This window comes from Diuraphis noxia, unplaced genomic scaffold (genome assembly GCF_037042655.1).
Source record: "Diuraphis noxia isolate RWA-SAM2 unplaced genomic scaffold, SU_Dnox_SAM2 contig0005, whole genome shotgun sequence".
Taxonomy (NCBI): Eukaryota; Metazoa; Arthropoda; class Insecta; order Hemiptera; family Aphididae; genus Diuraphis; species Diuraphis noxia.
The window spans coordinates 49,199,080-49,222,036 of NW_028301715.1; the positions used below are offsets into that span (position 1 = coordinate 49,199,080).

The 22,957-nt window shown below is 40.3% G+C and overlaps 5 protein-coding genes and 1 long non-coding RNA gene across 6 annotated transcripts; 3 read left to right on the plus strand and 3 right to left on the minus strand.

The window, feature by feature from the left end:
- Positions 1-5,404: 5,404 nt before the first annotated feature.
- LOC149055461 (death-associated inhibitor of apoptosis 1-like) lies at positions 5,405-5,968 on the minus strand. Its single transcript, XM_089228258.1, has one exon. It carries the CDS (start codon positions 5,825-5,827, stop codon positions 5,405-5,407), a length of 423 nt encoding a protein of 140 aa, XP_089084384.1. The 5' UTR covers positions 5,828-5,968.
- Positions 5,969-6,312: 344 nt separating this feature from the next.
- LOC107171014 (uncharacterized) lies at positions 6,313-11,768 on the plus strand. Its single transcript, XM_089228259.1, has 7 exons — positions 6,313-6,577; positions 6,809-6,865; positions 6,938-9,526; positions 9,587-9,909; positions 9,977-10,109; positions 10,198-10,479; positions 10,544-11,768. The coding sequence occupies exons 1-7, from the start codon at positions 6,421-6,423 to the stop codon at positions 11,206-11,208; spliced, it is 4,206 nt and encodes a 1,401-aa protein (XP_089084385.1). The 5' UTR covers positions 6,313-6,420; the 3' UTR covers positions 11,209-11,768.
- On the minus strand, positions 11,711-12,745 carry LOC149055462 (uncharacterized). The gene is made up of 4 exons (XR_016191867.1): positions 12,664-12,745; positions 12,407-12,513; positions 12,185-12,312; positions 11,711-12,085 (listed from the first exon to the last, which is right to left on the minus strand). It is a non-coding gene; the product is annotated as an uncharacterized LOC149055462 (long non-coding RNA).
- Positions 12,746-16,930: 4,185 nt separating this feature from the next.
- LOC149055463 (uncharacterized) lies at positions 16,931-18,165 on the plus strand. Its single transcript, XM_089229565.1, has 2 exons — positions 16,931-17,615; positions 17,897-18,165. Exons 1-2 carry the CDS (start codon positions 16,931-16,933, stop codon positions 18,163-18,165), a joined length of 954 nt encoding a protein of 317 aa, XP_089085691.1.
- Positions 18,166-19,151: 986 nt separating this feature from the next.
- On the plus strand, positions 19,152-20,408 carry LOC149055464 (uncharacterized). Its single transcript, XM_089229566.1, has one exon. It carries the CDS (start codon positions 19,152-19,154, stop codon positions 20,406-20,408), a length of 1,257 nt encoding a protein of 418 aa, XP_089085692.1.
- A 250-nt stretch (positions 20,409-20,658) lies between these two features.
- On the minus strand, positions 20,659-22,029 carry LOC149055465 (uncharacterized). The gene is made up of 2 exons (XM_089229211.1): positions 20,999-22,029; positions 20,659-20,893 (listed from the first exon to the last, which is right to left on the minus strand). The coding sequence occupies exons 1-2, from the start codon at positions 21,788-21,790 to the stop codon at positions 20,846-20,848; spliced, it is 840 nt and encodes a 279-aa protein (XP_089085337.1). The 5' UTR covers positions 21,791-22,029; the 3' UTR covers positions 20,659-20,845.
- Between the last annotated feature and the right edge of the window lie 928 nt (positions 22,030-22,957).

Below are 22,957 nucleotides of genomic sequence, written 5' to 3' on the forward strand. Positions count from 1 at the left end.
TAGTTATTTCGTAGAAAATCAAGTTATTGTATACAATTTTAGTTAGATATACCTACGTTAAAATAATATAGAATAAACATTAAAATTTAAAATATATTATAAGATTTTATTTATTTTAAAACAAATTAATTACAAATCAGTTATTTGTACATGTAATTGTGATATTTAAAGTTGCATAGTACTTTTTTTTCTTCTGCAAAGACACCGCTTTGTATCACATTTTTCAATTCAAGTGTAGGTACTTAAAAAACCCTAATCAGTTCCTGTAGTGACTACGCAGTTGCCGCAGATCTTAATGTAACACTATCATTAGTAAAATAACGATATTGTACATGATATTTTGTATACAATTTGATACATTAACCAAGTAATGCCATAAGTAATATATAAAATAACTAGTTAAAGTATAAATTATATACCTTACCTACACGTTTTAGGTATTTTTTAAATTACCTAGTTTTTTCATAAAAAATAACTAATTCGACACTTTAAACTGTAACATACAAATACAAGGTGATCCGTTTAACGCAAGACACTTATTATTTCGAAAAGTTTTAATTTTTTAACCTTTTTTTTTTTTAGAAAATTTTAGAATTTAATGAAATCTACAAACAATTAATATCCCGAAAATTTTCACATTATTTGGATCGACATGATAAATATGCATCAACTTTGAATTTTTAAATGGTAACAACTATACATTATTTAAAATACCAACAAATTAAAAAACTATTTTTTTTTTTTTTATAGAACTTCCGCGTTTGTATTTTTATTTAGATTCAATGGATTTTGAGAATTTGAGATATAGCCAATTCAAAATACGATAAAGAAGAAGCTTTTTGTGTTTGTTTACACTTGTCCTTATACATTTTTGGTCAATTGTACAAATCAATAATCAATCAGAGTAATCAGGACGGCTTATAAACACTTATTAGTTATTAAGTATTAACTTATTACATTGACAACACATATAGAATATAGATAATAAAGACATTGATAGGACATAACGTCTTATCGTATCATTTAGCATTAGTATGAAAATAGATATTCATTATAGGTACTTACTAAATGATTATCTTTTAACTTGGACAAAATATTTTAGCTTTTGACCTTTACAAATGAAAAATACTACAGCACCTCCAAAAAACATCTTACTTCGCGTAAGGCTGTATATCTTACCAACGAGTCCATATGAAAACCGCGAAAAAAAAAACGCGAAAATAAAACAGCGAAAAGTAAGAAATTATTTTCGTTAGTGGGTATACCTTTATAATATAATAATTAATAAGTAATAATAAACATTAAAATATAAATCAAATCAAAATACTGTATAAAATAAAATGCTATGATCGCAATAGGAAAAAAAATTGAAAAATTAAATTAAAAACAAAATACTATACACAATTAAATTTAAATTTGATATGATAAATTATAGGCAACACCTCTTAGGTATTCAAGTCTGTCCCTATTTTCGTAGTCATTGACTAATTCTTTAAGTGTACCTATCCCTTTTTCGTTTTCTGAATGGTTCGATCGTACCAGCTATGTATTGATTTATTTTCATGTCGTTTAAACTCTGTTCCTTTTGAATTGCTTCAATAAATTTCCATATTGTTTGATGACATGAACTCAATAAATTATTAAAGCCTCTATGCCACCCTTCAACTTAATTATTTGTTCTAGGTAAACCAGATATAGTAGACGTAAAGCAGTTCCACAGTGAAATAGAAAATCTGGGGTTCCTTCTTCTACGTCTATTTGGACGACCGATCACTGTATCCTCAAAGTAGGAAATAAGTGGTTCTAACACGTCTTCATTATTACTGTAATATGTACTTTCACATAATGTATTACATGATCCAAGACGCAAAAGTACAAAATTACATTATTGATTATCTAGTGTTATTATTACTTGTTAAATTATAAAGGTATATCCACTAACGAAAATAATTTCTTACTTTTCGCTATTTATGTTTTCGCTGTTAAAACATTTCGCGATTTTTATTTTCGCTGTTTTATTTTCGCGATTTTTACTTTCGCGGTTATTTTTCGCGATTTTAACTGGCACCCCTTACCAACGGATTGTTCAAAAATTAAAATTCTAATATTAAAATTCATAAAAAAAAAATAGTTTTATACATTTCATACATTTTATACATAAGTTACCATATAAAAAACCAAAAGTTGATAGTGATAGTTTCTCCTACAAAACTATAAGGGTTAAAATAATAGAGTATGAAAAATTAAAGACTATAATGACATTTGACGTTTGAAAAATAAAAAATTGGAAAAATTTAAATACTTTTTGAAACAATAGTGTCTTACGTTAAATGGATCACCCTGTATATTAAATTTTATATTATTATAATTGAGATAAATATCATTAGAGCATAAAAAAACTGATTAAAATCGTACTTATTGATTTATAATTGATGATTGATAACATAATATAGTTAATAACTGTACATTCATTTTAATTATAATATTGATATCAAATAAGTTTCAAGCCTTTCTAAACCTTTAAATCCTTAAACGTTTTAATTTTTAATCGTTGATATTACATAGTAAACCCTTAAACACTAGGTGTCCCCCTTAAGGAAGGAGATTTGAGGTAAACTATTAAATATAGTGATTGACAAATACTGTGACAGTGGAGTGGCATGCGAAGATTATTGGAGAGTAAAAAGAAGAAGAAGACATGAAAAATAATTGTATACTATGAACGTTTATTATTAAAGTAGGCAGAAAATATCAGTTACAACTTTGAAATCATGTTTTAATATAATTTTAAATAAAAGATAATCATACGTACAATAAAATGTTACAAATTTGTTTCATGTGTTAAAATGTAGAAGAGCATATTTTGAAATTTTATGTTTCGGAACTAATACTGTTGTTATAATAGTCTTTAGACAATTTTAACGTTTTTATTTATATTTTTCATGATTTGTTTTACAAAAAATGTCGATAGAATAGAATATCAAAGTTATACTTTCAAATCTACATACACATTACCGTGGGTTATTCAACACTGATTATGTTATTAATTATTTATAAAATTTAATACTGACGTTATAATAAATGCATTACCTATTATAACTGTAGGTATAATATACAAATTTCGCTCTGTTTCATTAAAAATTCGTTACAACTACAAATACTAATAAGTTATACCATATTGATTTTATAATATATTATAAAATCAATGGTTATATACGCATTGCAGTATATGATGATAATAATATATTTTATTTTACTATTATTGACGGGTGGAAACCGATTTATTATACTAGTTAAGTAATATTGGGATTTACTATTTACAATCAATAATATTACACAAGAATATACTGATGATAATATGGATACAGAATAGGAGAAAAAACTGGTGAAAACAACATACTCAATTAGAGTAGGTGAAGAAAATAATTTTATGTACATAATATCACAGTATTATATACATAAGACATTGAATTATATATTTTAATTTTTAATATTGATATTATAATATAATGCAAATGTAAAATAATACCAAACATATTAGTAGTATGAAATGGCCGGTTCTGGGTCCCCCCCGCTTCACCCCCCCGCCCGCCCGACCATCACTGAGCGCTAGCTCTTCCACCCTCCCCCCGCCTATGCTGCGCTAGTCTGCGCTAGTCTGCGCTAGTCTGCGCTACTCCCTCCACCCACCCCCCACCTATGCTGCGCTAGCCTGCGCTAGCCTGCGCTAGTCTGCGCTACCCCCTCCCCAACCCCTCCCCAACGCTGCGCAAGCTTGCGCTACCCCCTCCCCAACCCCTCCCCAACGCTGCGCAAGCTTGCGCTACCCCCTCCCCAACCCCTCCCCAACGCTGCGCAAGCTTGCGCTAGCACCTCCACCCACCCCCCGCCTGTACCGCCCCGCCTACGTCATAGACGTCTGGCCACCGGACAACCCCCTCCCCCACACCTACCGCTGGACCACCTACGTCATAGACGTCTGGCCACCGGGCTACCCCCTCCCCCACACCTACCGACTGTACCACCTACGTCATAGACGACTGGCCACCGAGCCACCCCCTCCCCCACCTCCAGCCTGCGTCGCCCACGTCATAGACACCGGACACCGCGCTACCCCCTCCCCCACACCTACCGCTGGACCACCTACGTCATAGACGTCTGGCCACCGGGCTACCCCCTCCCCCACACCTACCGACTGTACCACCTACGTCATAGACGACTGGCCACCGAGCCACCCCCTCCCCCACCTCCAGCCTGCGCCGCCCACGTCATAGACACCGGACACCGCGCTACCCCCTCCCCCACCTCCTGCCTGTACTGCCCACGTCACGGACGCCTGGACACCGGCCCACGCCATCCCCCACACCTCCCGCCCGCACCGCGTGGCCCGGCGGCCCGCGATACCGCGGGCCCGCACCGTGCCGACCCCCGCTTCACCCGCACCCGAGCCTCGACGCCGCCGTGACATTTCACCACCGCTGGTGGCGCCATCTATCCGCCGATTCTGTAACGCGGTTTTTCGTCTAATATCGTGAGATATCTTAAAATTACCGTGCTTAAATGCCGCGCCATCCCCCACACCTCCCGCCCGCACCGCGTGGCCCGGCGGCCCGCGATACCGCGGGCCCGCACCGTGCCGACCCCCGCTTCACCCGCACCCGAGCCTCGACGCCGCCGTGACATTTCACCACCGCCGGTGGCGCTATCTATCCGCCGATTCTGTAACGCGGTTTTTCGACGCATACATACACAAAAACATATACATATATTCATTAAAACACATACTAACGCAAAAAGCTATACATACATGTGTAAAAACATATACATTATGTACATAATGTACGAAAACATATACATATATGGTCAAAAACCTATACATACATGGGTAAAAACATATACATTATGTATATAATGTGCGTAAATATATACATATATAGTCAAAAACCTATACATACATGTGTAAAAACATATACATTATGTACATAATGTGTGAAAACATATACATATATAGTCAAAAACCTATACATTCATGTGTAAAAACATATACATTATGTATATAAGGTGCGTAAACATATACATACATAGTCAAAAACCTATACATCCACAGTCAAAAAATATACATTACGTACATAATGTACAAAAACATATACATACATAGTCAAAAACCTATACATACACGTGTAAAAACATATACATTATGTACATAATGTGCGTAAACATATACATACATAGTCAAAAACCTATACATACATGTGTAAAAACATATACATATATAGTTAGCGGGATGTCAAGTCAGATATTAACGCGATTAAATTATTAAACATAGTTTTATTCAATGAAAATGTATATACAGATATTATACAGATATATACAGTGTAATAATGAACATTGATTTAGCTGCATGTTAGCCGACGACGTCATACGATTCCGATTTACATATACGGTCTTGACTATTATCATAACGATTGTCACGATTGATATTGTTAAATTCATTTTTAACGTTTTCGATAAATTGTGCGCCTTTATGTAACAGTACAAATACGCATTCGGGATTATGCACGGCGTGTTGCTGCCACACTTCGTCATTTTCCTCCCATTTTCCCAACAATAAGCCGCAGTAATGACATTGTACCAAGTCGCCGGTACCGGTATAAGTGAATCCGCATTCGGCCAGCGAATATTTATCTTGACGCGACCGCGTTGGATGCGAATCGAATGTTTTCAGTCTCGATAAAAACGTTGTATACTCGGGATACTCGGGATTCGAGTTCTCGTGCACCAAACGCACTAGTGATCGGCAATCGGCCGAACGTTTTAATAAATTCATTTTAATACTTTGTAGAAAAATATTATTATAATAAACCGCTGATAATTCGTTTTAGCTGTCTGATCACGTATAAGACACTTGCGGGCGGTGTAACGGTCTCACAGTAACTGCAGACGACGACTGTATACTATACGGTATTCGTTCGCGCGTGAAATAATAGTCGCAAAAGTAATATAAAATATTTGAATAGTAAATACAACGGTGAGTAGTTATTCCCCAGTTGGCCCAGTTATCAGATACCCTGCCGCCGTGCTGCCGCGCCGTTGTTGTTGACCATGCATATGTGTGGTATGATACCGCCGCCACTAACACTGCTAACACATGTTGCACGATGCGCATATTTCGTGTGTAAATTATATATACATATATATTGATATATAGATATATATATACCATATAATATACCCCGATGCTGAGCGCTGGTTAATCTTAGCGGGCGATTTGTTCTTAAATCGAGATGACAGCGGCTCCGTTCAGATCTCAGATCAGACGGCCTACAGAGTTTAAACACGTTTCACGTCCTTGCTTATATTCGTCTCCGCGTCTACATTTTATAATTATTTTAAAACGTTGTTTGTATTACATTCTCGAAAATGTTTAACTGTGCGATATGTGATAAAGTTTACGTTCATAAGCGCGATCTGAACAGGCACGCTAAAACCCACGATGGATCGACGAATTCGTGCGGGATATGTCTCAAGACGTTCACCCAGCGGAACAATCTCAGTATTCACGTGCAAAACCGCCATAGTAAGTACATTGATTATTACGACGTTGAGCCGAAAAAACTTCATTGTTATTCATATAGTCGGGCGAACTAACATTGTTGAATTATTATCATATCTTGAATATGTATTATTGATTTTTAAACCAGTTTTTTGTATAACGAAAAATTAGAATTCTACACATAATATGACGTTTTTTCGGATCAACAACGTTTTGCTTAACTCGGGATTAATAATTAAATTATTTTTAAAATAGTGATAGCTAAAAACACTCCCGAATTCCACAACGCTGTACGAGTAGGTGGTGCAATGGGTAAATAATTTTTTTATCTTATTAATAATAATAATAACGGCACTATCTTATATTAATAATATAATATGTTAGGTCGCACATCGGTCATAAACTGGGCACCCCCCGCTACTACCCCGCACGCTCAACCAGATGTCCCGACTCCGGCGGTCATCTCGACTCGGCACACGGACACACCTACCCCTCCTCAGGCCTCATCATCCACCCGCATACCGGACATCTCTACCGAACCCCCCGCACAGGCTATCGCTACCCGACCCGATGCAAGATCTCCCGTTACCGCCCCGCACGCAAGACCGGACTCGCCACTGTCGATCGAAGAAGGCCTGCCTTACACCGAAAATACTAGGAAAAATATTAAACGCAAAAAGGTGCGCATGCACAAGGTCAATACGCCTGGCTTTATGGAGATCGAGTCTTCGCTTAATCGCGTGGTAGTGTGGTATTTTAGGAAGAATGTAAATAACGTAGCTAACTATCGCGCTTTCCTCAACTCGATAGAGTCGGAATTAATCGGTAAATTACGCGAATGCGTGCGTATTCATCCGATAAAATATAATATTAAATTAGAGGCTACCTACATCGTGCCCAACGTGGACAATACCGCACAGAATCGAGCGTTTAAGACGTCGGCGAAGGAATTATTTGCACACAGCAATATCGAGAGTTCGGTCGATCGAAATTTTACGAGGCTCCTGGCCGAAGAGGACGCATACCAGGGGAAAGGTAGCGGGTTCGCCTTGTCGCACATCGACGGATTGCTCTTGGGTGTGTACGAGTACACGCCTATGGGGGGATCGTCGTACATACCATTACCGGAAAGCATACTTAGTCGGAAAGCCGTCGTTAATCCTAAGAATGTCGACCAACAATGCTTTAAATGGGCGATTTTGGCGAAACACGTAGCACAAGATAACCGCACGCGAGTAGGAGCGAATTATTCGAGCGAAGAGCACCGCTATGACTTTTCCACAATATCAGTCCCCACCCCCGTGTCAGAAATAAAATTATTTGAGCGAGCTAATCCCGGTACGTCAGTAAATGTATATGGCGTAATGAATTGCAAAAAAAATAAAAATAAAAAATCTTCGACCCAGTCGGTCGCGTATCCTCTGCGGGTGACCGATAACGAGCTGGCGAATCATTTCGACTTGCTGTTGATTACCGGGAAGAATGTTAAAAATCATTACGCCTACATTTCAAATTTTTCGCGGTTAGCCAGCCCTCAAAAAAACAATCGTGAGCATCATTTATTTGTATGCAAAAAATGTTTCACCAGCTTCGACGATCGTCCTTTAAAATATAAATTACATGGCGAGAGAGCTTTGTCAAAACATCGTTTAATATGCGGAGCACACAAACCGGTATTGCCTTTAATGCCCAAAGAGGGGGATACGCTCGAGTTCAAGTCGTGGTGTAAAACGGAACGTCTACCGTTCGTAGTGTACGCCGACTTCGAAGCCCTACTCCTGAAAACGTCTCAGCGACAAGGTGCTAATACAACGGCGATGCACACGCACCATCCTATGAGCTACGGGTACTTAGTAGTCGCAGCGGAAGGAGTGCCAATAGAGTTGTTTGAGCAGTTCGGAATTCCTAGGACTCCCGTCGTTTTTCGCGGTTCGGTGACCGAAGATGATGTGGCCGACCGATTTGTCCAGTCCGTCGTTGACGTGGCCGAGAGAATAAACGATTTGTATAAGACTATCAACGTGCCGATCATCATGAATACCGAGGATTGTCGTCTACACGCGGCCAAGAAGTTGTGCGACTTGTGCGTGGAAATTTTCACCGAACAAAATTGTAAAACTGCGCATCACGACCACTTATCGGGTCTTTTTTTGAAAACATTGTGTAACGCGTGTAATCTTAAATTGAAAACACCGAAATTTGTTCCGTGCTTTTTACACAATCTTTCGAATTATGATTCACATTTTATCGTCTCACATTTGGCTTATAATAATAGAGCGATTTCGGTGATAGCTAATAGTGAAGAAAAGTTCATATCGTTCTCAAAATACATAAATAATACGTTTTCCGTAAGATTTATCGATACTTGTCGATTCATGACTTCGAGTTTAGCACACCTAGCCCAGAACCTAACGACCGCAAACTATGACAAGTTTCGTGAAGTTGCAAAAGTTTTCACCCCGGCGGAGATGACGTTGACCACACGGAAAGGAGTGTTCCCGTACGAATATGTCGATTCGTGGGACAAATTGGACGAGACGGCCCTACCGCCCAAGTTCGACTTCTATAGCGCGTTGACTGAGGCTCACGTCAGTGACGAGGATTATGAACACGCTACTCGGGTGTGGGATCATTTCGACTGCAGGACCCTCGGCGATTACAGTGACCTATACCTGAGAATCGATGTTCTGATCAGCGCTGATGTGTTTGAGAATTTCCGCGAGCTCTGCATGACGACGTTTCACCTGGATCCGGCACAATATTACACCTCTCCCGGGTTTAGCTTTGACTGCATGTTAAAGTTCACTTCGGTGAAACTTGAACTTTTAAATGACTTTGAGAAAGTTTTGTTTCTTGAGAGCGGAATGCGTGGCGGCTTGGTCCAGGCGAGTAAACGCTATGCCAAAGCTAACAATTTCAAGACGCCCGGATACCGAAACGATGAACCCGACACTTGGCTCGTATACCTGGATGGTGATTATATATATATTCGATATATTGTATGAATATTAATTGTTGTTTTTATGTATATAGCTAATAATTTATATGGTCTCGCAATGGGAAAATACATGCCGATTAGCGATTTCGCATGGTACCCAGGGAATCCGGAAGTCGCGCTGGCTCAGCTGGAGTGGATGGGCGAGACGGACGATTTTGGCAGAATCTACGAAGTAGACATCTCGTATCCACAACACCTGCACGATGCCCACAACGATATGCCGTTCTTACCCCACGCCAGCATACCACACGGATCAACCGTTCGAAAGTTGATGGTGACATTTCAGCGAAAAGAACGCTACGTCGTTCATTATATGAATTTAAAACAGGCCATGGCCCATGGCGTAGTAGTCGAAAAGGTTATTATTATTATAGTTATTATTATTATTATTATTATTATTATTTAAACTTAACCATGCATTTCAGGTACACCGAGTGTTGGAATTCCGACAATCTCCGTGGTTAGCTCCGTACATCGCGCTCAACACTGAGATGAGGAAACGTGCAACCAATAAGTTTGAAGAACAATTCTTCAAAGATTTAAACAACTCCGTGTTTGGTACGTTAGATTATTTTCACTTCAACTTAAAACTTTCACTTCAACTTTAAACTTTAAGCATAATATCATTTTATTCCTGTATATCCAGGAAAAACGATGGAAAACATGAGACGTCGTGTAAAGCTTGATCTTGTAACGCGACCTGACAGACTACGAAAGCTCATCAACCGCCCGACGTTTAAACATTGTACAATTTATAACGACAATTTCGCCGCGGTCACTCTAGATAGCAAAGTAATCGATTTCTGTAAGCCCATTTTCATCGGGTTTACAGTACTCGAACTTAGCAAAGTTCTGATGTACAATTTTCATTATGACGTGATGAAACGATACTACGGTGAAAATATAAAATTGTTATATACCGACACAGGTGCGCATTGTATACTTAACACTTTAAATAAAAAAATATATTATAATAATAATTATTATTATAGATTCGCTTTTCTACCAAGTATCGACTAAAGATTTTTACGACGACTTGATTAACAATCCAAACCTCATGCTGCGCACGGACACGTCTAATTTGCCGACCGATCACAAGGGTTACGCGGGCTCGCGGAAAAGGATTCCGGGATTATTCAAGGACGAGGCCGCAGGCAGAACTATCTACGAATTCGTAGCGCTGCGCGCAAAGTCATATGCCTACGACGTGGAACGCGAAGTCACCATTCGTGCGAAAGGCGTTATGAGACACGTGATCAGAAATCACCTCACGCTAGTCGATCATAAGCGCTGTTTATTCGCCGATGTGGACGACGACATAGAATCCGATGAACGAGACGACGAGTTTGACGTGAGCATGGGGAAAATGATTGCGACCGACTGCGCGAGGTTGGCCGTTGCGCGGATACATCAAAACGCCTCAACGACCGCGACTGCGCATTCCCCAACACCATCACCCGTACATCCGTCGCACGCTTATAGTTATATGTCTTTTACGCCGTATAGAGAAAATGTCTCTATACGGTCGTTTAAGCATGAAATTCGAACTATTAAAACTATGAAACTGGTATTGAACAGATCGGACGATAAACGCCATATTCTAGCCGATAGAATAAATACACTCGCGCACGGACACTATCGCGTAAATAATTATTGAATTTGTCCTATTAATTATTATTATTATTATTATTATTGTATAGCTGTTAATATAATATAATACCATTTTAAAATTATCATAATTATTTTTATTATTATTATTTTGGTACTACGCGTTGTAAGAAGCACTTAGCCTTATCACGAGGCGTGTATTCCTGTGTATTACTCGGTATTATTATTATTATTTTTTTTTTTAAAATACCTATTAAAACCAATTTTTTCGTAGAATACCAATTATAATGATTATAACACCTAAAAAAATATATATTATTTAATACTACTTATAATTTATATTTATATACATACGCATATCACATAAATATGATTCACCTCATTAAATGCGTATAATATGTATTATATATATATATTTAATTTAAAACCTCTTATTTCGACGAAACTATTTATATTATAAAACTTGTTAAATATATATAATATATCATTAGTTTGTATCGATTAAAAACTTATTAACACTATAGGATCGGAATAAAATATAAATAAGAACGTATATGTAAATTTTTTTATTTAAAATTATATTAATAAAAACATTTTATGCAGAAGCTCCATAGTCAATTTCACTCAAAATCTATAATGAAACTCCTGTTGTGTAAACCTTTAAATATCAGGGATACAGCTGGGATGTCTCCTGTGTTATATTTTTCGATGTTTTCAACCGAGACGGTAACTGTCTTTGGCAAGAAGACGTTTATCGTCCCCCCGCTCGCCCCGTCAAACAGTACACACGCCACAGTCCTGCCGAATTTCGTCTCGACCGTCTTCATTGATCGCACAGGGTATGCATCATCCTTCCGCAATTCGCCGACGGAGAGATTCACGTTATTCACCTGGCTTTTTAGAGCGCTTAAGAATGCCATAATAAACTGGGAACAGAAAAAATAAATGTTAGATAAAAAATAAATTGTTTAAGCGCAAGCGCAACGTGAGGATAGATATATTTAATAAAAATTAAATTAACTCACTTTATTTTTAAATAACCGTCAATTTACAGACGAAGCGTTGATGATGATGATGACAGACGATGTGATGTCGCTGGTGGTGGTGGTGGTGGCGGTGACGGTGGGCGTACGACGGGTATATGAATTCGGGGCTAGATAAAAACAAAAATATTTTTTATTAATATCAAATAAAAATTTAGTGTGGCAAGATCGCATATAAATATTAAATAAATAAAATAAACTCACTTTAATATAATATTATATATATATTATATAGTAGATCCCTGCAGAGATGGTTTGATAGGACTGTATGTTGGCGGTGACGATGAATTCGGGTGAGAACAAATTTAGAACTACAATTATAAAATAACATCTATTAATTTCGTACATAAAAGTTCTCCATTCAGAATTGAAAGATTCTTTCAAATCTAAAAACGCTATAGTCGTGTAATACGAGTGCATATATTATAATAATGATTATTAAATAAATAAAATAAACTCACTTTATAAGTTTAGCGATGTGTCAAGATTTCAATGTTCGAATGTCGGTAGAGATGAACTTGAGTGGACTGCTTCGGATAGGAGAGAAAATACGACTGATTTAATATTCACTGGCCAACGGTCAGGCGTCTAAAATTATTATCAACAGACGCCCCCACCATAATCTATCAGCGTGTACAATATCGTGCGGGTACAGGGATTGATAAGCGCATATACGTGCATTACAGTCGATAAGGGTCGTTCGCTTAGCGGATCCTGCGCGTCGTATAGCTAGCGGAATGCCTGGTCCGAACCACATGTGACTGCAGTCGGGTTGACCATTACAACCAGATGATGATACTTCACACCCTCCGACTATAAGGTCATCCAGATGCGGCTAACGAATACGATTATTTGTGTGAAAAACTCGATATTCGTAGACATTATATTATGTATATGTATCTACTTGGAGACTATATAGTATATACAGAAACGAAATTATATTATTCTACAAATTATTTTTAAAATTCGTTTTATGGAATGCGAGGTCATTTGTGTGACGCCGACCAACCATCAACCCCAGATGTGGAGTGTATATACATGTTATACACACACACACAGATATATGCGTAATAAAACTCTTTACACGATTATATAATATAATATACATTTATTTCATAAATATTATATATACAGAAATTAAATAATATAACACATTATTTTTACATATTATTTTTAAACCATTTAAGCAATGCGAAAACTCGATTATATGTACATTGTGCACTATCTAAATTCATATGGTAAAGACAGCACGGCTGTATATTTTTGCACAGCCCCGCGTGTAGCTGGTCGAGTCGCGGGCAGTCCAAATCCGCGCCCATCTCGACGATTTCGACATTGGGAATGAAGTCTTGAATGATCTGTCGCTTTTCTTCGCCTTTCACGTAAATGCATTCGAAATGTAACGATTTTAAAATCTTTTCTACTTCAGAATACTCCACGTCCCCGCAATCCAAAGACAGTTGATGGTAGTTGCGAAATAACCACATGTTGGTAGCATTGACTTTCGACGTATTTTCGCGCGTTCTAGTGTGTTTAAAAATCCAGTGTTGGCTAGCCCATCCGCCCACGTCCACTACCGACATTTCTTTTATCAAGTATTTCGAGTTTGGGCTTAACACACACTGAATATCTAGTATACCCGACGACATCATACACGCGATCGCACTTGTTATATTATAATATATATATATATATATATATATTATAACGTCTTACTAGCGTTAAACTTGTATGAATACTGACGACTTTATCCTCGAGTATGACTATCCTGTCGCGTGCGACCGACAAGTCAGTTTTCAAATCTTTGATGTTTTTACTAACAATCTCAACGGATTTGATTAATCCTTAAGGATCCTTAAGGATTCAATTTTATTATTGTTTTCCGAAATATATTTATCGGTCGACGGCGGTACTAGTGACAATTTTAAATGTCTTGTTTTCATTTCAATCACTTGTGTCCGCTCGCCGAGCGTCGTGATTTTTTTCTCGTTCACGTCATTTATATTACTATGTATAGCTAACTCATTTGCGAACTTTTCACCGAGTGCCTCGATTTTTACTAAATTAATCTCGATTAAATTAACGTGTGAGGCGAGCTCTTTTTCGAACCTTTCCTCCATATCCGCTATGGATTTATTTAGCCGGCTACCCGGCGACCCTCCAAACGCGTCCATTGCACCGCGGTAACTGTGTTTATATTTTAAGATCGGTCTTATTTATCCAACTATTATGTTCGTCCGTAAAACCTAGCCATCGAACGAATACACGCCGGCCCTTTGTGCGAATTACTTTTTCCACCAGATAATCGTCGGGCAACATTGTTTTGCGTATTTCTTCGGCGTAAAACCCGCCGGCGATCGGTCTACCCGTATAATCTTGTAGCGTAAACGTGCTCGGCGTAGTCTTATTCACTTTAATAATAGTAAATATTTCCGTAGACCAATTCGGTAAATATCCTTTGGTGAAAACACCCTTGTACACGCTGATGCGTACTTTGTCTCCGACGCTAAATTTTATTTTACCGGTTTTTTCTACAGCGTATTTTAGTTCAACACGTGTCGGGTCGGCGTCAGCCTGCACCGGCGTCATACCGATAGTCCTATGCGTAGAATTATTATAGTCATCGATTAACGAGGGTAGAATCGTGATCCAGTCGCGTGAACCCCTGCTAGTGAATTCTTTAAACATCCGCTGTTTTAGCGTGCGATTAAATCTTTCCACGATAGACGCCTTGACCGCGCTAAACGTGCTATACATTTTAATATTGTGTTTTTTTACTAACGCTTCGAAATGTTTATTATAGAATTCACGTCCCTGATCGACGTGTAATAGGTTAGGACTATTCTGTGCAAAAATTTTACTTGCAGCTGCAGCGACTTCTTCGCCTTTTTTCGACTTGAGTGGCAGGGCCCACGAGTACTTGGTGAAACAATCGATAATACAGAGTATATATTTATACGATTTGTTCACGCCGGAATATTGTTGCATGTCAACGAGGTCCGCTTGAAATAAATCGTTTTTTCCGTAAACAATGACGCGGCGTCGAGGGTACCTCCTTCTGGCCGCCGCGTGAAGTTCGCTGGCTATCGCGCGCTTAGACATTTGGTATTTTTTTCAATATTTTAGCTTCGACCAATTCCTCGCAAATCGCTATTATCTCGTTACGAACGCCCGTATTGCCCGCCGCGAGCGACGAATACAATAAACGCAATCTGTCGACCAACTCGTTAGGATCGTTCCAATAAGTGATATTGTGTTTTTGTAATCGCATGCTAATACCCGCGCCAGTTCTGATATTACTTTTTCTAGAAAACAATTTTGAAATTATTCCAGATTTCTGTCCTTTAGATTTGCGAATACGTTCGCCGTTCGACGTCCTGTGCACCGACGTCTGAATTAAGATCGATTTATATGTATTTAAATCTGTTTGTGTGTATTTTGTCGGCTCTGGGGATTTAAGAAATAATAAATCGATAAGTCCCGTCGTTACCGGATATGTACGCGTATCGCCTTCAATGTGTATTACATTGTCGATAAATTGTAATTCTTTATCACCCAATCTGAATACACCGCTAGATAATTTTACGGGCCCGTATATTTTGTCCAACACCGGTTTAGTCCAAGGTCCGAAACGTGCGTTCAAATCGTTATACGTTGTAGGCGGTGACTGGAGCGGTGCAGGGAAACGATCTACAAAAGAATCCGAATCTGGCGTCAATAACGATGGCGTCGGTGAGGGCGTTACCACCGGAAACGGCTTCTTCTTGATATTCGACCTTATTTCGCTAAGAGGTTCGATAATCGAGCTAAATGTGTTATTTATTAACGCCTCCGTTTCAAACCGCCCCGTTTTTAACGCGTTATATTTTTGTTTTATATTCGCCCTCGCTTGAATTATATCAGTCAAAATAGCAGGCGATGACACTGTCGTCGAGTTGTTCACCTTGTCCATGATCCCGAGTTAATGTAGTAAATTTCGGCGTAGCGCCTTATTATATAACTACGTATGTATCAAACCCGTGTCTATATCGCCCGTTATCACGTTCGTTTTCACTACTGATAACGACGAATTCAAATCTACCTCCACGCCAGCACGTCATGCAAAAATCTTTAAACTCCGAGTATTTGATATCGCCCGAACAGTGTTCGTCGTAAACGTGACGTAAATTCATCTCGTCCTGTTTGAACAGCACTATGAAATTAGCGTTGTCACGTATCAGCTGCTTCGGTACGCGCGAGTAAGACTGAGCTAAATAACACACGTCTACCAGGTTGTGTCTAGATCTCGCAAAGTACGATCGGATGATACCGTGATTTTCCGTTATGACATCGTCGAACAGAAAAACCGAGTTAGGTAGAGCTTTTTCAGGCTGGATCACCGTTTCGTTATCACTGAATTTAAATAATTTAACGCCCGGAACGCCGCTCAAAATCTTACCGAGCAATACATATTTAGCTTGATCCAGCGTTTTAGAATAAATATACACGTTTTCGAATTTAATTCCGTTCGCGTGTACTAATAAAGTGAAAATAAGGTTCGTTTTCCCGCTACCCGACGGGCCTACGATCAGCGCTCTCACCGCGTTGGGGAATAGGGGCCCATGGCGAAGCGGGCGCGTTGTATCGCATGACGATAGTGAATCGATATTGTCGACTTTGAGCTTCATTTCTTGGTTGAGAAATCTCATTGTATAAATACGCGTGACGTTCGAGCAGCGTGTTCATATAATGTTACCGCGTTCGAAGGTCAAGACCAATAGTGGTACAGGTCTGCTGAACACCGTAATAAATAGTCTACCGATTGAATTACATCTGCCCGGTTATCAGTACTGCGGGCCGGGAACTAATTTAAAAAAAAGACTCGCTCTCGGACAGCCAGGAATAAACGGCTTGGATTCGGCGTGTAGGGAGCACGATATAGCCTACGATAAAAGTGATTCTTTATCCGACCGCGGTGTGGCCGACGGTATACTGGAAGAACGTGCTTGGAGCAGAGTGGGGGCGAAAGACGCCGATTATAAAGAAAAAGCCGCAGCGTGGCTCGTGACTACGGGTATGAAGGCGAAACGCAAGATCGGCGCCGGATGCGGATTTTCCAATATTGTAGGTGTGTGTAAAAAAGCGTTGAAAAAATCGCTGAAATCGTGTCCCAGAACATCGAACATGAGTAGTTTAATTAAATCGACTGTTCGCGTCGCGCGCAAACACGTGAAGGCGACGGCGGGCGGGCGTTCGAAAAATAATAAACTGCCTCGCATCATCAGAGTTCCTAAGACGGGTGGCTCTCTAACATTAATACCTATATTGGCGGGGCTTTCCGCGCTCGGCACGCTGGCCGGCGGAGTAGCTAATATCGTGAGAACGATACGCGGTATTAGATCGAACAACGGGTCGCAAGTACATTTGGGCAAAGGTATGTATCTGAGTCCGTATAAAAACGGCGGCTCGTATACTATCGTACGGAAATCGCGCACCACTGTTGGCGGAGTGGCGAAGAGGAAAAAAATGACGGTGAAAAAGAAAAAATCTACTGCGAATAAAAAAAATAATAAAAAATCTAGAAAAATTAAACCCGTTAAAAAATCGTCTAGAACAAAAAACTAACTCTACCCAATCGCGCCCTTTACGATTTCGAAATAATCAAATACGCCAAACTCGCGAAAATACTTCATTTCAGAGGCGTATATTGTATAGACAGGTTGCCCGCCGCACCCAGACGCGAAGAAGCTGCGGTCGTTAATTTAGACTTGGAAAAAAATAGGGGCACGCATTGGGTGTGTTATAAAAAAATTGGAAAATCGGTTCTGTATTACGATAGCTACGGAAACCTCCGCCCGCCATTAGAGTTGGAAAAATATTTTAAAGGTTGCGACATCGAATATAATTACGAACGTCATCAAACATACGATACTTTTAACTGCGGTCATTTATGTTTGAAGTTTTTAACCTCGAAACAACGATAATAATAATATTGATATTAAATCAATACTATAATAATATATATTTATATATCGTCGACTATACGACGCGGCAACATGTCGTCACAAACATTTTCGTTGAGCGGGGCCAGTTCTGAATTGGAATGTCATTTTTTTCCGCCCGTCGAAGTGGGTAATAAATCGGAAATCGGACTTTTGAGTATGCAAACATATAATTCCATACCCAATGTACAGACCGGTTGTGATAATCTGCATATTATTCACGGCGGACAGGAGGAGCCCGTTAGGATTAAAATACCGACCGGTTGTTATGAAATAATTGCTTTGGAAACTAAAATGCGTGAACTTTTGAAGAACGTCGGCGTACGTTTTTTTAGTTTATCAACCGATAACAGTACGTTGAAATGCACAGTGCATTGTAGTAGCGAAATCGACTTAAACGTCGAGGATAGCATCGCTCCGTTATTGGGCTTCGATAAGCGAACTTTAGCGCGCGATCGCAGACACGAATCCGATCGTGTAGTGAAAATTATGAATGTAAACACGATAAAAGTCGAATGTAACCTAGCGTTAGGTTCATTCGACAACGGTCGACAATCGCACACCATACACGAATTTTATCCAGTCGTCCCGCCGGGTTATAAAATAGTCGAAATACCTAAGTATTGCGTGCTGTATAAACTGAAAACAAATACGATTGATTACGTGCGAGTATCGTTGACCGATCAAAACGGTAAAGCGATCGATTTTCGCGGTGAGACTGTGAACGTAAGACTCCTGATAAAAAATGGGTTTGAAGTTTAACGCGGATAAATACGCGATCGATAATGCCGACGACCGCATTAAAGCTACAGCGGCCGTCAGACGCACACCACTGCAGTACACGGGCGTCGTTCACAGAAAAGTTAATAATATTAAAAATAAAAAACTGTCATCGGCTAATCGCAAATTCTTACGCATAATCGGCGCTAAGTAATTAATATATATTTTATATTATACGCGCATGCACTATGGACAAATCCTTCTTGGATGTGGGCGGAGCGTATGTTAACGAATCTCCTATTCGCGAAATGTTTTTACATTCTTTTTTACCATTTTCCTCGTCCGCACTAAACAATGGCGATGAAATCCGCATATCTATTCAGAATCGAGATGCGCACACGTTTCCGAGCGATAGTTTTATCTACATCGAGGGTAAAATAACGAAGCCCGATGAACTAAAGGCCGAGGTAACTATGGCACATAATGGATTGACGAATTTGTTTAACGAGATGAAATACGAAATAAATTCCACCGAAGTGCAGCGTGTCAAGAAGCCGGGCATAACTAGTGCCATGAAAGGTTATTGCTCGTATTCGCCTGCCGACGCGAATATAATGCAAAACGCTGCTTGGGATATCACTGGTAGAAATGCTAATTTCGTCAAAGACAACACGTTCAGTGGCTGTATACCGTTGAAGCACGTTTTCGGTTTTTGCGAGGACTACAAGCGGATACTGGTGAATTGCAGTCAACAGCTCATACTGAATAGATCGATGTCGGATTTGAGTTCGCTACATTTCACTAGCGTGCCGGGCGGAGACTTGGCAACCGAGTCGGTCCAGGTTTTGGTGAAAAAAGTCAAAGTTCAACTTACTCGAGTGCTGTGGAAAGTGCCGGTTGTCAAAGTCGACGATCGAGAGAGATTGAAGCTGATGAAAATCATCGATAGCAAAAAAATGATAAACTGTGCTTTTAGAAATTGGGAGCTTTGCGAGTATCCGAATTTGCCGCAAACTAACAGGCACTCTTGGATGGTTAAAACGTGTTCGCAAGTGGAAAAACCTAGGTGTTTAATAATCGCTTTTCTAACGAATACGCCCGGAAGCGTATCGGACGGTTATAGCGGCGATTACGACGCGTGTTCGCTGACAAACGTTAAAGCGTATATTAATTCGGTCGAATATCCGTACGAGGATTTCAACGAAAGTTTCGACAAAAACCTGTTTACGATGTTTTATCAAAATTATGCCGATTTCCAAAAACATTATTACGAGCGGTTTACGGCTCAACCGTGCCTGACGAGAGAAAAATATAAGGAGTTGGGTCCGTTTATCTGTATAGACTGTTCGCGGCAGACGGACGACGCGAAGATTTCCAACGTGGACCTCAGAGTGGAAATAGAAGCGGCGAATAATTTCCCCGCCAACACGGACGCCTACTGCCTGGTTATCCACGATCGCGTGATCCAATACAACCCGTTTACCGGCGAAGTTAGAAAAATATAATATAGCATATAATATTTACTTTAAATACTTTTTACAGTATAACTATGTTCACTTAGATTACCATAGGATGTATTTATATATTATGTAAAAATAATACATGGCTAGACTAGATAATTGTATGTATGTTTTTGTAATAAATGAAATAATAATAAATATAACGTCTTTTTTTCTGAAATATAATGTAATAAATATTATATTTGACAATATATGTACAAATCGTATTTTACAATATATGTATGTGTGGAGGAGAAAAGCATCTCGCAGACAGATGGTACATATTATATATATATATTATATATTATAACACACCGTTATTAGACATATTATGATATTATTATACATGTGTTTCATCTTAATATATAATTATCCTCGGTCGACGGCGGCGGTGGCCAGTGGTCGGAATGTCGAGGTCAAGTAAGACGTTACCGGGAATAGTCTCAATATGTGAACATGGCGGGCCCTTCGTTCTCGTGGAATCCTAAAAGCTGTGGAAAAAAATATCAAATTATATTATAAGATATAATATTCTCTACGATATCCTAGGGATATTATAATACGAAATAATATTATATTTTAATAGTAATAATCACCTCTTCAATGTCGTTGACAGCACCACCACCACCACCAGCACCGTCATTACTCGGACCGTTATCTACGCCGTTATTTTGAATATTGCACGCCCAACACATGGCCAACTGTTTGTTCGCGTACAATTTGATCTGGTTTATGAAACTGTTCTCGCTGTTCGGAAATATATTCATCACATGGAGGTCGTGGTGAATATTCTCGGTCGCTGTGGAAATTTCTTCTACGGTCGACGATTTGTCGACATAAATATTAGTACTCAAATACGTGGCCAGCTGATCGATTTGCACCATAACAGCACATCGTTCGACGTTGGATTTTCGCGAGATCGATTCGCCGATGGCCCATTGCATGTCGTGAATTCTTAATAGGTCGCGCCCGCTAAGCATCACGCGACATCCCTGCTGTAGGTGCGATTCGACGACGAGCATGCTTTCACCGCGATAAGTACTCCGGGACAGCGTGTTATACTCGTCTTTGAGGAAAAGTCTCTCTCGGCTCATGACCGACGTGACGGATATATTCGACAGTATGTACGGCATGAGCGCGAAAATTCGTTTTAAGAAAACACTCGTTATACATACATGACGCGACGGCGTTATAATCTGTACGCACACGTTGAAAACGTCCGAGGCGTCGAGTCCGACGTTGATGGATTTTCGGCCAGCAAAGTCTATGACGAAGTTTGTGCAGTCGATCAAATCGTTAGGCGCCCGCATAGTCGTCGAACGTTGTATATTTTTGCCCTTGCGCTCACCGCGAGCCTCCGAGATGGTTGTTTGAATTTTTCCCTTCATTTTTTCACCGTCAGAATTAAATGCACTAGTTACACGTTAGACGGTTGCAGTGTTACTGCTTCGCGATAATTAATTAACTCAGCGGGTACGTAATACGCTCGATCGACCATTTAAACGTTATCTATTCGCGGTGTATAGCAAGAGTCATAGTTTTAGCACTAAAATACCGCGATAACCCGTGATACAAGACGAAAAATCGCGTTACAGAATCGGCGGATAGATGGCGCCACCGGCGGTGGTGAAATGTCACGGCGGCGTCGAGGCTCGGGTGCGGGTGAAGCGGGGGTCGGCACGGTGCGGGCCCGCGGTATCGCGGGCCGCCGGGCCACGCGGTGCGGGCGGGAGGTGTGGGGGATGGCGTGGGCCGGTGTCCAGGCGTCCGTGACGTGGGCAGTACAGGCAGGAGGTGGGGGAGGGGGTAGCGCGGTGTCCGGTGTCTATGACGTGGGCGACGCAGGCTGGAGGTGGGGGAGGGGGTGGCTCGGTGGCCAGTCGTCTATGACGTAGGTGGTACAGTCGGTAGGTGTGGGGGAGGGGGTAGCCCGGTGGCCAGACGTCTATGACGTAGGTGGTCCAGCGGTAGGTGTGGGGGAGGGGGTTGTCCGGTGGCCAGACGTCTATGACGTAGGCGGGGCGGTACAGGCGGGGGGTGGGTGGAGGTGCTAGCGCAAGCTTGCGCAGCGTTGGGGAGGGGTTGGGGAGGGGGTAGCGCAAGCTTGCGCAGCGTTGGGGAGGGGTTGGGGAGGGGGTAGCGCAAGCTTGCGCAGCGTTGGGGAGGGGTTGGGGAGGGGGTAGCGCAGACTAGCGCAGGCTAGCGCAGGCTAGCGCAGCATAGGTGGGGGGTGGGTGGAGGGAGTAGCGCAGACTAGCGCAGACTAGCGCAGACTAGCGCAGCATAGGCGGGGGGAGGGTGGAAGAGCTAGCGCTCAGTGATGGTCGGGCGGGCGGGGGGGTGAAGCGGGGGGGACCCAGAACCGGCCATTTCATACTACTCATATTATCTAAATGATTTTATGAACCACCAACAAAAAGGAGGAAAATAGAAAATAAATTAACAACAACACAAAGTCTAAGTAAAACAATTATTTATTTTTATTGTTTACTAAAAATATGTTTTATATAAAAAGTAGTGTACATACATAGAAACTGTGACAACAATGATACAAT

Bases quoted from the DNA above. Each gene is read 5' to 3' on its own strand.
- LOC149055461 (XM_089228258.1), bottom strand. From the start codon at position 5,827: ATGAATTTATTAAAACGTTCGGCCGATTGCCGATCACTAGTGCGTTTG.
- LOC107171014 (XM_089228259.1), top strand. From the start codon at position 6,421: ATGTTTAACTGTGCGATATGTGATAAAGTTTACGTTCATAAGCGCGAT. The intron at 6,578-6,808 runs GTAAGTACATTG...TTTTTAAAATAG, and splicing joins TCACGTGCAAAACCGCCATA to TGATAGCTAAAAACACTCCC. The intron at 9,527-9,586 runs GTGATTATATAT...TTATGTATATAG, and splicing joins TTGGCTCGTATACCTGGATG to CTAATAATTTATATGGTCTC.
- LOC149055463 (XM_089229565.1), top strand. From the start codon at position 16,931: ATGTTACCGCGTTCGAAGGTCAAGACCAATAGTGGTACAGGTCTGCTG. The intron at 17,616-17,896 runs GTATGTATCTGA...TATATTGTATAG, and splicing joins GCAAGTACATTTGGGCAAAG to ACAGGTTGCCCGCCGCACCC.
- LOC149055464 (XM_089229566.1), top strand. From the start codon at position 19,152: ATGGACAAATCCTTCTTGGATGTGGGCGGAGCGTATGTTAACGAATCT.
- LOC149055465 (XM_089229211.1), bottom strand. From the start codon at position 21,790: ATGAAGGGAAAAATTCAAACAACCATCTCGGAGGCTCGCGGTGAGCGC. The intron at 20,894-20,998 runs GTGATTATTACT...TTTTTTCCACAG, and splicing joins CTGTCAACGACATTGAAGAG to CTTTTAGGATTCCACGAGAA.